The sequence below is a fragment of the Leptosomus discolor genome, chromosome Z, assembly GCF_034619465.1.
Source record: "Leptosomus discolor isolate bLepDis1 chromosome Z, bLepDis1.hap2, whole genome shotgun sequence".
Lineage (NCBI taxonomy): Eukaryota > Metazoa > Chordata > Aves > Leptosomiformes > Leptosomidae > Leptosomus > Leptosomus discolor.
Window position 1 is genome coordinate 82,291,958 of NC_141419.1, and position 14,486 is coordinate 82,306,443.

General features: G+C 62.9%; 2 protein-coding genes across 4 annotated transcripts; both read left to right on the plus strand.

Moving 5' to 3' along the window:
• The first annotated feature begins 1,225 nt into the window (after window positions 1-1,225).
• Window positions 1,226-3,125, plus strand: LOC147413347 (avidin-like). Its single transcript, XM_086479824.1, has 5 exons — window positions 1,226-1,291; window positions 2,086-2,205; window positions 2,320-2,530; window positions 2,883-3,003; window positions 3,085-3,125. Exons 1-5 carry the CDS (start codon window positions 1,226-1,228, stop codon window positions 3,116-3,118), a joined length of 552 nt encoding a protein of 183 aa, XP_086335950.1. The 3' UTR covers window positions 3,119-3,125.
• Window positions 3,126-8,606: 5,481 nt separating this feature from the next.
• Window positions 8,607-13,627, plus strand: LOC147413348 (avidin-like). Of its 3 annotated transcripts, none has more exons than XM_086480250.1 (4): window positions 8,607-8,678; window positions 12,684-12,894; window positions 12,999-13,131; window positions 13,594-13,627. In XM_086480250.1, exons 1-4 carry the CDS (start codon window positions 8,607-8,609, stop codon window positions 13,625-13,627), a joined length of 450 nt encoding a protein of 149 aa, XP_086336376.1. The 3 variants fall into 3 exon arrangements, with proteins under 3 accessions (XP_086336376.1, XP_086336375.1, XP_086336377.1); XM_086480249.1 differs by lacking the exons at window positions 12,684-12,894; window positions 12,999-13,131; window positions 13,594-13,627 and adding exons at window positions 9,272-9,485; window positions 9,947-10,067; window positions 10,358-10,457; XM_086480251.1 differs by lacking the exon at window positions 8,607-8,678 and adding an exon at window positions 12,072-12,143.
• The last annotated feature ends 859 nt before the right edge of the window (window positions 13,628-14,486 follow it).

Genomic DNA, 14,486 nt, shown 5'->3' on the forward strand with positions numbered 1-14,486 from the left:
CATACGATGTATGATGCAAAGGGGGGGGTACACGTTAAGGGGTAAAAATGTAGCACATGTAGTAGGCGGATCGGGAAGTCTGTGCCTTCCTAGTACCTCAGCCAATGGGGAATGGTGGAGGGTCCCATGCGGCCGGGAAATTAGGACAAATAAGGGGCTGCGACCCCAGCAGCTTTGAGAGACCCCACGGCGTATGCCCAGTGGCCTCTCCCTTTATTCGAATAAAGTTTATTTTGACAGGACTCCTCTGTCTGCTTTTTGAACACTGAGCGCTGTTGCCAGCATTTTCCGCACCCTCTCGTCAGCCCACAGCTGCAAATTCCCTCTCTCCTGCTGTCTCCGCACAGGCAGCTCACAGGCTAGGAGATGACGTAAGCAGCCTGCCTGCGGAACAGAAACAGAAAGTAAAACCCCAGGGTTTCCAGGAACTGGCAGTGCCTCCGCCACCGCCCCCCAAGCCGCACTCGTCAGCGGCCCCGAACATCCCCCATCCTGGCCACGCTTCCCCCACACCCCGTCCCTGATGCTGCAGCAGCTGTCCTGCTCCCCTGTAGCAACAGCCCACCCTGGCCCGATCCTGCCCTGATGCCCGCTGCCCCTTCACTCTCACCTGGGACGCACGGGCAGGGCTGCCCACCTCCAGCCCGCAGCGCCCTGGGCTTTTCCTATGGCTGTTGGGGCAGGTTCGCTTCTTTCGTCTGCCGAACCCCTGGAGCCGCTGCCGATCGCCAGCCGTGCCCGCACACATACCCCCGCCCTGCCCCCGCGACTCCCATCCGTCTGTCCGTCCCCCGCAGTGGCCAGAGGGGCAGTTTGGGGTGCAGGGGCTCCTGCGGGGCAGGGGTGAATCCCAGGCACAGCCCTCAGCCAGGAGAGACCCGGCAGGGGACCCCCAGGCAGGGCCACGCCAGTGGGCAGCCCCAGGCAGTCAGTCCCTCCTGCATCCCCGTCCTTGCAATCCCCATCCCCACCCCCATGACTATCCCCATCCCAATCCCCAGCCCCGGCCCCGGCCCCGCCCCCGCCCCTGTCCCCGTCCCAATCCCCATGCCCATGCCCATGCCCATGCCCATGCCCATGCCCATGCCCATGCCCATGCCCATCCCCATGCCAACCTTTCCCCATCCCCACCCCCGTCCCCTTCCGCGGCCCCGTCCCTCCCACCGGGCTATAAAGCGGTGGGCGGCCCCGGCGCGGCGAGGTTCAGTTTCGCCGCCGCAGCCCGATGAGCCGCCGCTTCCTCGCCCTGCCCGTCGGGGCGGCCCTGGCCGCGGCCGCGGCGGGGACTCAGGTGGGAGCGGGGCCGCGCGTGGGAGCTCCGGCTGGGAGACTCGCGTGGGACCTCGGCCCCGGGGCGCTGCGCGGGGGTCCCGGGGTCTGGGGAGGGACACGCGTGGGAGCCCCGCCCTGGGCGGCGGGAATCCCCGGCAGCAGGAGGACCCCCTTACTGTCGACGCGGGGGATGCTCCGGGGTTGTCCGTGGCCCCGGGAGGGATGTGCATGGGGGTGCCTTCCCGGGAGCAGCGGGGCGCGCATGTGGGGACCGCCGCCCCGGGGACACGCAAGGGTAACCTGGGGACCCTGCCCCAGCGGGGTGGCTTGTCCCCTGCCCGGGGAGGGGCGGTGTGGGAGAGGACTGGCGGCGCTCGGAGCTGGAGCCGGTGCTTGCTGGTGGCACGCTGCAGGGCTCCGGCCGTGCCGCATCCTTGCCTGCAACGGAGCCCACCAGAGACCAGAGGGCTCTGCCCATCCCAGTGGGCTGCCCACTGGGGCCATGCACAGAGCACACGTCCCCAAAGGCATGGGCAGACGTGTCGTGGGCTCGCACAGCTCACCTGGCAGGGCTGGAGCGGGGGGCCTGCCTCTATTCCTGCCTGTCTGGGGCTCCTGCCTTTACCTGTTCCTCTTCACCTCTCCCCTTCCACTTGCTTACCCCAGCTTTTGGCCCTCCGACATGGCTGAGATGGCAGCGACGTTCTAAACCCTGTCTCTGAACAGCAAGTGCCTGAGCTCTCGCGGGGCTCCACAGACACCCTGCTGTGCCGCTGCCCACACCTTGCCCCTGTGTTTTCTTCCTTTTCCAAGCTCCTCTGCCAGGCAGCCGAGATCCCCAGGGGGGAAAGGGCCGGGGTGAAGGAGACCAAGGGGACTGAGACCGAGTGGCGGCCAGGCCATGAGCAGGAACGCCCCGCGGGGAAAGCCAAGGTGAGAGCCGGCACCCTGCGGACATCAGGGGGTGCAGGCAGGGGGCTCAGCCCATGGCAGGGCTAAGGGCTGTGTGCAGGCACTAAGCCAGGGCCACGTCTGCTCGTCCCCCAGCAGTGCGACCTGACCGGCTGGTGGGAGAACGAGCTGGGTTCCAGCATGCACGTGTCTGCGGTTGACAGCCAGGGCAACTTCTCCGGCGAGTACCACACCGCCGTGTCGAGCGCTCAGAAACCCATCGTGCCGTCCCCCCTTGTCGGCTCCCAGCACTTGGACAACGAGGGGCAGTGCACCTTCGGCTTCACCGTCAACTGGAAGTTCTCTGGTCAGTAGCTGCAGCACCAGCTGTGCCTGGATGGGCTGGTGGGCTGGAGGGGGGAGCTCGGGCAGGTCCCAGCGCCCACCCCAATCCCTCTGGCCACTGTCCTGTCCCCAGTCTGTCCTTCCCTCATCTCTCCCCACTCCAGACGGTACCTGCACACAGCAGGACACCTCCCGAAGCACTGTTCGCGCTAGGCGCCATTGAGAGTGGCTTTGACAGCGTCTCTGCCACAGACCATTTCCCAGCAAACACTGGGACCCACCCGGGCTCTGTAAGCGTTAAGCCTGGTGGTGCCGGTGAAGGTGCAAACGCAGCTGGGGTCCCGCTGGGATGCTAACAGCCACTGCTCCCCCAGACTCCACAGCTGTCTTCGTGGGCCAGTGCTTTGCTGGGGACGGTGGGGAGGAGGTCCTGCAGACCTCCTGGCTGCTGCGGGAGAAGGTCGACTCCCTGCCCAGCGACTGGGAAGCCACCAGGTGAGTCAAGGGTCACCCAGCCCGGCTGGGACCCCTGCCCCTCCACCGGACGGGCACCGATGGCCTTCTGCTTCCCCACAGGATTGGCCGCAACATCTTCACTCGCACGGGCTGAAAGCAGGAGGGAGAACCCTCTCACTTCAGCCAGGCTTGGGAGACCCCTCAGCACCGTCAGTATGTACCAGCATGGGGTTGTTACCAGCTCAGGGGGAAGATGTCCCCAAAACACAAAGAGAATTCAAATTTTACCTTGCAGCCCAGCCTTGTGCAGTCGGTGACTACGTCCTGGGGAAGCTGTGCTAAAGCACTGCGGTGGGTGCGGGCGAAGCTCTCACGCTGCCATTCTGGGAAGAGACTGGCCCCAAGAAAGACTGGCCCTTTTCCAGCCCACGTGGGTTGGTGCATGCCCACAGTGACCCTCTGACAGCAAGCGTGGGCCAGCACTGGCTCTTCCCTGCTCCACACCGGGCCAGCATGACGGGGGTAAAGCTGGGGGGCCCTTCTGCACCCCAGAAAGCTGCCTGAGATCCCCCCCGGCTCTGAGGCAGCCCTCGGGCAGGCAGGTGTGGGTGTCCCGGCTGTGTCCGTAGTCCTGGCGAGCGGCGAGGGCTGCTCCGTACCGGCAGCACAGCGCTGGCAGCTGCAGCACATCCAGCCCCAAAACTCTTCCTGGGGAAAGTGTGTGATTTACTGGAAAGCGGGCATCCAGCAAATCCGGCCCCAAACCCCTGCCTGCCGGACCTTGTGACTTACCGTAATGGGCAATTCCAGTGCTGCTTGGGTCACCCCTCCCAGCCAAAACATATGATTTCCAGGAAACTCTGCTCCGAGTCTGATTCTGAAACTTGGTCCTCGAGCCGTGCAGTCCCAAAATAACCCCGGACGGTGCTTCGCGCCCCGCATTGGCACCCTGCCTGGGGTTGGAGCAGCCTAAAGGCAGGAGCGTGCTGGTGCTGCTGCCGCCTCCCGCTGCTGCCCGGTTTTCCTGCCATCAGTGCCACGGCAGAGCTTTGCTAACAGCATCCGTGGTGTTAGCAAGTTTTCCACCTGCTCTGTGTTTCAGCCTGCCTCATGCAGAGCTGCACGTGGGTTGCTTTTCACGTTTTTCTCCCTCGGGTCCATCTTCAGCTTCCGGAGCGATGCTGCTGTTTCCTTCTCAGGGCCTCCCTGGAATTTCTCCAGCTGTTTCAGTTCCCTTACAGCCTTTCTGAGCAGAGGACCTCTATGCCTTTATTACTGCCACCTGTCAACATTTCGCTGGGGCAGGGCTCCCCGGGGGCTGTGCAGCAGTGGCGGGGAGCTGCAGCAAGGCGGCGGTGCTGACCACGGTTTGAGCAGTCTGCAAACCCTGCAGGCAGCCGCGCTGCCGGGGAGAAGTGCCTGCGGCGTGGGCTGGCAGAGCTGTTGGCAAGGCCGGTCCCCATATGAGGTCACCCAGCGAGGCGGTGACACGTCCAGCGTCTTGGTTGTGGGGCGGCAGGTGAGAGGACACGGTGTGCCAGGGGTGGCCGCAGGCATCTGCGGGGGGCTGCGCCTGAGGGTGCTTCCCCGTGGGCGCTGGGCATGCATCAGCACTGGGTTTTACCCAGCTGCAAGACCTGCTCGCAGTGCTTTGCACACAGCTCGTGTCTGCTCTGCCTCTCTGAGCCGCAAACCCGGCACTATCGACCTCCTTCCCGCTCGGGCTGATGGGCACAGCAAAGGTGAGCAGCGGGGTCCCCTTCAGCCCCACTGCAGGCCCCCTGCTGGGTGGAAACCCGGCCCTTGCTGCTGCATGGCCAGCCTTGGTCCTGGTCATTCACACGCCGTGAATGCCTGCCGGGCCACGGGGAGCCCGAGGCGGCAGGAGGCTCCTCGCGCTCTCGCCGCTGCCGCGTCCGTGTACGCAGCTGCTCACGCACAGTGCATGGGTCACAAAAAAAACCCCCAATTTCTTGGGATCTTGGCGTGGGGTCATGCTCACGTAGGGGATCACATCCCTCAAACAGCTGGTCACGGTCAGAGTGGAGAAGGAGTCTCCGTTGCAGGGGTCCTCCAGCACTTACGTGTCTCAACCACCTGCAGAAGACTGCCCTGCGCGACCATTGCTGCAGGGACTGCTCCTGTCGACTGTTTACAAAGGAGCCGACACTGAGCATCTCAGTGCGCAACATCTGTCTCAGTCCAGCTGCTGTGCCTCCTCAGGAGATGGAGCTGGGCAGTTCCCAGGTCACGCAGGGACTCGGTGGCTGGTTGGCTTGGGTGTGTGATGGGCTTTGCCTGGCACCCAGCCACACTGCAGCGGCAACATAAGAATAAATGGGATTTTCAAGCCTGTAACTTCACTTTCCAATGAAGTCCTACAGCTCCTGCCAGCCCCCTGTTTGGAACTGTACACCCTGCTCTGCTCCTCCGCTTCTCTCTTGGCCCAGCTCTGCCTGCCACCTTGCTGAGCACGAACCATCATCCGGGGAGGACGGAGGAACTCCTCGTCCAGGCCCCCAGCCCCTGCTGGGGCTGGCTGGGAACCTCAGCACCCTGCCAGATATAATCCGCCTCTCCACCCCACAGCTGAGCTCATCACACTTGGTAGCACATCCCTTTGGGTGGACGGGGGACCTGCGGCTTGTCCAGCTTCCCCTGTGCAGCTCCCAGGGCTGCCTGGTCCTGCCCCCCTGCCCACGCGTGGGCTGTGCCACGAAACTGCTGCTGAGTCCCCTCCGCTCTGGAGCGTTCTGACCAGGCGCTGGTCAATGATCTGGGCTCTAACATGACCATTGCGGCCATGAACGGGAAAGGTGACTTTGCCGGCTCCTACCACACAGCCGTGGCTGCCCCCCCAAACGAGATCTGGGTGTCATTGCTGCTGGGGTCCCAGCACTGCACAGAAGAGCCAGCCCACCTTCAGCTTCACTGTCAACTAGAGCTTTTCAGGTGCTTCTCCTTTCCCAGCTTCCCTGTCATGTCCCCAGAGCTCCCCTGCCCTCCCTGTGGCATCCTGATGCTCTTCTGCCCTTCCCTGCACTATCCTTAGTCCCCTGCATTCTCCTTTGTTGTCCCAAATGCTCCTCCATCTCCACAGTGTCCCCAGAGCTCCCCAGCCTTCCTTGTGGTGTCCTTGATGGGCTCCTGCCCTTCTGTGGTGTCCCAGTGCTCGCCCTTCCCAAACGCCAGAGCTCCATGGCTGATGGCACCTCCTGGTCCCCACCTCCGGCTCTTGTCCAGACAGGTCCTGCGCAGGACGAGGTGGAGCAGAGCCGGGTGCAGGCTCAGCTGGGCTCAACCCCTCCACGCTCTGCATATCCCACGCCTGTCTAACACCGTGCCCCAGGTCCAGCAGGACAGGGGGCTGGGGAGGGAAACGTCACCCACCGACGAGCAGCCTTTCTCTCTCACAAACTGGCGAGCTGTCTGCCTAAGAGAGAAAACCCTACCCCAGCACCCTCTCCCACCTCTCACCCCTTCCCGGGCTGCAGACTCCGCCTCCATGGGCCAGTGCTTCGAGGATGATGACAGGGGGGAAATACTGAGGACCATGTGGATCATGCACGATGGATGCCTGGAAGGATGACTGGAAATCCAGCGAGTGACCCGCGGGCAGAGCAGGGCTGCAGGGCACCTCTCCATCCCTGCTCTGTGTGAGGGGTCTTCGTGTGACGTTTGCCTGTCAGAGCCCTCCCGGGGACTGTCACTGACACAGTCCCGCAAAGCTGCAAGTACAGGGAACTTATGGAGGCGACAGACGTTCCAAGTGCGGAATTGCCGTTGACACACGCACTTACTGCAGTAACGCTGATACCCCAGAGCAATGCTGGCCGAGTTTTCCCGGGTATTCTTCACCAGGGGCGAAGGCGCAGTTCTTACCAAGAAGGCGGCCCCGTCTTGGGTGGAGGAAGAGGAGCACAGCCCGTCGACTGTCTCTTCTAGATCTTCAGTCCCTTTCTCCCAATTTTTACCCCTTATTCTCCTCTTTTTATTCTCGAATTCTTTGTTTCCCCTCCCACAGGCTACATACAGCATGGTTTAGGCAGAGAGTTGAGTGACGTAGTCATATATGTTTAGAATTAAGCAGGGGTGTTAGCTGTAATACTAATTTTCTAGATAATTAAGCAAAGGTTTCACTCCTGGGCATCATAGCCTTCAGAGTTTTGTGCTGAAACTGTTTTTCTGCTTTGTCCCTCGCTCTTTAGCCGTCTTGCCACCGCAAGGCTCCGTCTTTCAGCTGTTATCTCCCCTGTCAAGGTTTGTAGAAGGGAGAAGCAGATACCAGCATTCTTATCCTTTTGCTGGTTTTTGCCAGATGAGCAAGTTTCTCAGCTCTCGTCCTTGCTCCATCCAGGGCATGATAAACCCGTTGCTTTACTTTGCTTAAGTTGAACCTTACAAGCCCAGCCTTTCTCCGCAGGGCTGCACCCTGAGGGTGGGTGCTGGTGCTGGGGTCCAGCTGGGCAGCAAGCAAGGGAGAGCAGCACTGGGACCCCAAGGGCTTCTGGAGCAAGTCCCTGGGACGGAAGCTGAAGGCAGCTACTGTCATTTTTTAATTAAAAACAAAGTGCCATTTTCACAGGAGCGTTGCTGGATCCTGCTCCCCAGGGAGGAGGAGAGTGGCCCTCCTGGTGTCTTCAAGCCCAGGGAGGATGTGTCTCTGGAGGATTCTCAAAGCAGATGCAGGGGCCGGAGAGGTCCCTCCGGACCTGGATGCAGCCAGGTGCCGGCTCTGTCTTCCCCTGCAGTGTCGACAGCGACATGTTCACCTGGTCGGAGAGATGTCGTGGAGGAGGTGGCTGTGCCTTGTCCCGGTGCTAGAACAGGGCAAACCAAGGACCCCTGGCCACCTGCGCATCCTCCGTACAGTCTCATACCATTAGGGACCCCTTGGGAGGGCTCAGACAGGGCTCTGCTGTGGCGCTGTGCCCTGCCCAGCCTCAAAGCACCATGCAAGCAGCATCGCCTCTCCTGGGGTCTGTGCATGGGCATCCCCTCCCACAGGGACAAGAAAATTTTAATATCTATATATCTTCCGGAAAAGCCCTTCTGCGCTTACAAGAGAGATCTGTTCATCGGTGCCCCAGAGCTCCTGCTGCAGTGACCGTCACAGCTCCCAGACCCAGGGAAAGCCCATCACAGCCAAGAGAAAAAACAGCTTAGAAACAGCAGCAGAAATTTGTAATGCAGGAGGGAGGGCCACGAGGAAGAACGCCTGTGGGCAGACACACCACCCTTCAGTGCAGCGGAGAAGAACTGGTTGGGCTGCGCTTGCTGCAGCACCGTCTTGGGATGTCAGCACTGGGACGGTGGCAGTGGGACAGTGCCAGGCTGTGCCCAGTCCAAGGGCTCTGTCACAGAGCAAGGAATGGGCTGGCAGAGCCTCTTGGTTAGTGGATGTGCAAACCATCCCTACACCCCCACCTCTCTCCGCAGCCGTGCTCTTCCCCGCGTTCCTCCAGCGCTGCCCAGGTCACGCAGACCTCCTCGCCTCGCCTGTCCCGGGCACCCTGCCACCCAGCCACGCGCCCCGTGGCTGCCAGCCCGGTGCCCACAGGGCTCCAGTTACAGCCCTATAAATGGGGCCAGGGTGTAGGGAGAGGAGGGAGCCGTGCCGGGAGCTTCGCTGCCCTGCAGCCATGGGGAGCGGTGCCTTTGCCCTGGTCCTCACCCTGGCCCTGGCAGCGTGTGTCACCCCTGTGGAAAGGAAGGTATGGGGACGGGTGACGATGGGGACACAGCAGACATGGCACTGGGATGCAATCTGGGCAGCCAGGGGTTCTCTCTTAAACGCTTTCTTAGGCTGGGACAAGCAGAACTTTGCAAGCACCTAGTCCAGGCAATGGGCAGGCTACCTCTGGGTCACCTCCAGCCACCTGGTACCACCTTTGCTCCCACAGGGGCACCATGCACAGGGCATTTCCTCCCAAAGGGTCTGTGCCCAGGAGCACCATGCATGGGGTACCCCCTCCCGTGGGATACGTGTCTGGGGCAACACGCGCGGGACACCGCTTCCCATGAGGTCTGTGCTCAGGGGCACCTTCATGGGGTGTGCATGAGGGCACCATGCACGGGGCATCCCCTCCCATGGGGTCTGTGCCTGGGTGTACCACGCGTGCTGACAGGCTGGGTCATGCCAGCAGCGCCCGGGGGAGCATTTCCCCAAGCTGGGGGCAGGGACAGCCGTGCCCTGCAGTTCCACTCACAGCAAGGCTTGCGGCTCCAGCTGCAGGGCAGTGGGAGGGGTGGGGTCTCGCTCTGTGCCACACACAGGGGCAGAGGGCCTGTGGCCATGTCCCTTCAGTGCCAGCTCAGCGGGCTGTGGAGGAATGAGCAGGACTCGCTGATGGAGATTTCGGCAGTGAGGGACGACGGCGCCTTCCAGGGGAAATACCTCACCCGGGTCACCCTCGCCGGTGGCTGTGCCCGCGCCTCCCCCTTGAAGGGTGCCCAGCAGCAGCCCAGTGAGGGGGGCTGGCCCACCTTCGCCTTCACTGTGCGCTGGGACAAGTTCTCCAGTAAGTGCTGGGAAACCTGGGGATGGCACCGTGGGGGCACCGGGAGCCATGCCGGCGGCCGGCAGGTTTTTTCCTCTGCTGGGAAGTCTGCTGGGTGATGCTTTGGTGCAGCTAAGCAGAGGGAGGCAGCGGCGCCTGCCCAGCGTGGGGCTAACGGGCACCGCTGGGCTCTCACAGGGCAGCCCCTCCTCACCCAGCATCTTTGCACCCATCCCTGCCCGGCAGCCCAGGGCTGACCGTGGTGGGTCTGGACCCCGTCAGGGCAGGGAGGACGTGGTGCTGCAGAGCCTGACTTGCCCGAAGGAGCCGCTGGGGAAGGGCAGGCCCCCCCAGCATGGGTTGGGGGGGTGTGCGGCCATCGCAGCAGGGATCACGGCAGCTGGGAGGACCCTGGGGAGGGGGAAGCAGCCAGCAAGTGTGGGTGCTGTCCCCATCGACCCCCCAACAAGTGCTTCCCCCAGATGCCACCACCGCCTTTGCGGGGCAATGCTTCGTGGACGCGGGTGGGAAGGAGATGTTGACCACCATGTGGCTGCTGCGTGAAGCCGTCGGGTCCCTCAAGGAGGACTGGAAAGCCACGAGGTAGTGCGGGGATGTGTGGGGGAGCGGCCCCCCAGAGGGACTGTCCCCAGGACCCCTGAGGACAAGCATCCCCCTGGGCAAGGGGACACCCCTGGGAGCTCCCCAGCTTGGGTTTGCAGTAGGGATGTGAGTGCCTTCTGGCAAGGGGCTTGCCCTGGCCAGGGGCATCCAGCAGCTGCTCGAGGCAAGCTGGGGGGCATGCAGGGACACTCCTGTCACCTGCCGGCACTGGCAGGCCTGAGCAGGTGGTGTCTGCGGGTCGACCCACAGGAACTCTCTGCTTCCCACAGGGTGGGCAGAAACGTCTTCACGCGCAAACGCCCCCCAGAAGGAAAGATCCTGCCGAGCTTGTCCCCATCCTGTGAGGATGCGTCTCCACCTGCCCCGTGATGGCATGCTCCGGCTGCAGCCTGGGCCGCCCAAGGCAAGCAAAACCAGCCCCTCACATAAAAATAAAATTTGTAATCGTGTCAGCTGTGGTCATCTTTTATTAAAAACTGCCCTCGCTCCCCTTCTGAGGCAGCTCAGACGAGGGCTCACCACTGCCCCTGCTCAGGAACATCCGGATCCCTCCCTGGTTGCCCCCATCCAGCTCCCTGGGCTCATTTCCCACCTCACCCTAACCTGAACATCCACCTTGCGCCACCAATCCCCACCTGCCTGACGGTGGCCGAGGTGGCATCAGCATCCCGAATCCAGCCACCTTCCTTGCAGCGCCTTCATACCCGTCCCCACCAGATGCCTTTCCAGTCCCAGGACTCCATCAAGCTGGGTGATAGAGGTACCGGTAGATGTGAGATGTCAGGAAAGTGCTTCCTTTGCCCTGGATGGCACCTAAAGTGAAACGTACACAGTTAAAGCCTCCATCCTATCCCATCCCATCCCATCCCATCCCATCCCATCCCATCCCATCCCATCCCATCCCATCCCATCCCATCCCATCCCATCCCATCTGTCCGGTTTGAGCTAGAACCAAACCAATTCTCCATTCAGTGATTTTACTTCTCAGCTAAGTCCCTTCTAAGTGACTGCACTTTCTGAAGTTAACGGCGTGTTTTTCCAGACAGTGTCTGCCTCTAGAAGTGGCAGCGCTTGATGTTTACAGTTACTGCCAAGCAAAGGTATGCAGAAAGGCTCTTGCTTGTAACTGCTCCTGTAGAAACCAAGGTCACTGCCGAATCTTGTGCCCCACACTGGGGTGCTGTAAGGAAAAGGGTTGTAATGAAGTAAAAAGTTCAGCGTTCACGCAGCTAAATCCCACCTTAATTTTCAGTTGCCCTCAGCCCTGTGCCTGCTCCAGGCACTGCAGCGAGCAGAGAAGCCGCTCAGTTCAGGAAGGCAGAGACACTGCAGGCTGAGTTTTGTACATCCAAAGCCCCTAAGAGCAGCAAATACGAGGAAGAGGTGCAAATACAAGCCTGGGTAGCACGCTGGTTGCGTTGAGCAATCACACTTGCTTGGACTCCAGTGCCCCTCTGTGGTTACTTCTTCCTCTAACTCTTGTAAAAGCAAAAGCAGCAAAACTAGCAACTGATATCCTGAAGATGCTGGGGAAATGTTATTGCTGCTAAAGCAGAAGGCAGAGCGAGCCTTCCCTCCCGTGCAGCGCTGCAGCCGCTGCTGGGGATGCCCTGACACCCCGGTCGGGCAGCGGCACCAGCAAATCAGGCGGCGGTTAAATGTTCGAACAGGTAATAATCCAGCCTGCGTGCACAGGAGATGGATTCCCAAGGAAGGCAGCTGATGCTTTCCAGGCTGCCATAAGGGCATTAAAAAAAGCCCGTGCCCCCGCCCCTCTCCACAGCCGTGCTCGTCCCCGCGTTCCTTCTCCGGCACTGCCCAGGTCACCCAGACCTCCTCGCCTCGCCTCGCCTGTCCCGGGCACCTGGCCACCTGCCTGGGTGCCAGCCCGGTGCCCGTGGGGCTCCGGTTACAGCCCTATAAAGGGGGCTGGGGCACGGGGTCGGCAGCGGGCCGTGCAGGGCGCTTCGCAGCCCCGTGGCCATGGGGAGCGGTGCCTTTGCCCTGGCGCTTGCCCTGGCCCTGGCAGCGTGTGTCACCCCTGCGGAGAGGAAGGTACAGGGACGGGTGGCGATGGGGACGTGGTGCTGGCACCCTGCTAGAACCCAAAGGCTGCGGCTGGGGCTGTGGTGCTCAGCAGGGAGCTGGGGCCGGGCTGACGGAGCTGGTGGGACCAGCACTACGCAGCGCCGAGGGAAGCTGTGGAGAAGCTGGGAGGGAGGCACCGCGCCTGCAAGGATGCTCCTTGCTGCGGAAGCCTTCCAGCGACAGGCGAACAGAGCCATGCCCCAGAGAAACCCCATTTCCCACCACACGTGCAGGGAAAGCAACACACCGTCTGCTTTCGCAGAGGGGGACCTGCTCTCCCCCGGGTGGCAGCAGCAAACAGCCCAGAGCAGCGGCTGGGCTGAGGGCAATCAGTGCTGCGGGACGCTCATGAGGAGGTGGCGATGCCGGCGGCAGCAGCTTTACGCAGGGTCCGTGGCGCATCCCCAGCGCTGCAGGCATCCCTGGGCAGGGCCAGGGTGGTGGGGTGGGAGCAGGACGCCCTCCGTGCCCGGCCGGGCACCCCAAGCCACGGCGCTGGCCTTGCAGTGCCTCCTCTCCGGGTCGTGGCGGAGCAACAGCGGCTGCCGGATGGTCGTGTCCGTCCTCGGCAAGGACGGCAGCTTCTCCGGTTCCTACCTGCCGGGGCCTGCCACCGGTGACTCCGAAATCCTCACCTCGCCACTGGAGGGGTCCCAGCAGGACGCAGGGCTCGTCTCACAGCCCATCTTCTCCTTCACTGTGCGATGGCAGTTCCGAGGTAGGCAGGAGGGGGCCATCACCCTGCAGCGGGGCTGCCAGCGGGACGCAGGAGGGTGGCTTTGTGCCTCGCCACCCTACTCATGCCCCCTCGGACCCTTCCAGACTCAGAGGCGGCCCGGACGACTGCCTTCCTGGGCCAGTGCTACGTGGGCACCAAGGGCGAGGAGACCCTGCATGCCCTGTGGCTCCTGCGAGAGGCAGCTGACAGCCCCGCCGAGGACTGGAAAGCCACCCGGTGAGCACCCGGTCCTGGCCACTGCTGTGCCGAACTCGCCTGCACCCCGGCCTGGAGAAGGGAGGAATCCCACAGGATGAGGCGTGGCAGGACCGGGAGGGTGAAATGGGTTTGTCAGTGGTGATGAGCAGGGGCTAAGGAGCACCCCTGTCACCAGGCCAGCCCCTGGACCCCAGGTGTGCCCCAGGGTGGGTGACCCCAGCACAGGGTCTGGCCCCAGCGGGGCCCCCCAGGGACTCCCCTTGCGCTCTGCCCAGCAGGGAGAGAGCAGGACACCACACCAGCACACGGTGCAGCCTCCTCCACGGGGTGTTGGAGCCCAGGGCATTCCACTCAGCACCCGGCAAGGCAGCAGGGAACAGCGTGCCCCCCCCTTGGGTTTCGGGTTTCCTCTCTGTACCCTCCACCACAGCATAGGTGACCCTGGCTGGAGGAAACACAGTGACCTGGGGTTTTCTGCAGGATTGGCACCAGTGTGTTCACCCGGATAAAATAACAGCAAGCTGGGAAATCCGGGAGGCCCAGGACCGCAAGGAGACGGCGCTTCCCCGCACCAGGCTGTGCCCGTGCTGATGCGCTGCATTTCAGCAGCTCTCCGCCCACGGGTTCACGCTTTCCCAGGCAAGCTCAGCCCAGCGTGAAGGCTGGGCACCAGGTGCAAAATAAAGGGTGCCCAGAGGGATGCAGTGCTCGGCCCGGCATTCTGCCCTGCCTCAAACCCACCGGGTTTGTCTTGCCCCACAGCCACCCTCCCACGGGGAGGCTTCACGCAGCACCGGAGGGCAGCAGGGTCCCTGGGGGTGGGGGCTGTCCCATGTCCCCTCCCTGGCAGCGTGCAGCAGCGCTGCACCTGCAAACCTGCCGCTGTGCCGCGAGGGACTTCTGCCTCGGGATCCCTCCCCAGTGTCCCCAGCAGTGCGGGGCAAAGCGGGCTGCGGCCTGGCAGCGGGATGAGGCCCAGCCTCGGTGGGACGCCGTGGGCAGCACGTCCCAGGGCTGCAGCACACGCTCCGGGCAGAGCCTCCCCCGTGCGAGCAGAGCCGGGGAAGTTTCTCAGGCACCCGAATGCACAGGGCGGCTGCAAATGGCTTTTGCAGAGCCGGCAGCCTCCCGCTCCCGGCCCCGGCGGATGCGCTGCGGTGGCCGGCTGCCAGCCGCCCCAGGGGTGGGAAAGCTCCCGGACAGCCCGTCCCAGGAGAGACCCCTCGGTCTGTCCGTGTCCCCTGAGCAAAGCACACGTGGGGGTCTCCAGCCAAGCCCCTGCTGCACCCTGCACGGCCAGGGAAAGGGAGGAGGGGAAGGACGCACCTGGCACTGGCTGGGTTCTTTTCTGCCTCCGAGCCCTTGCCAAAGCG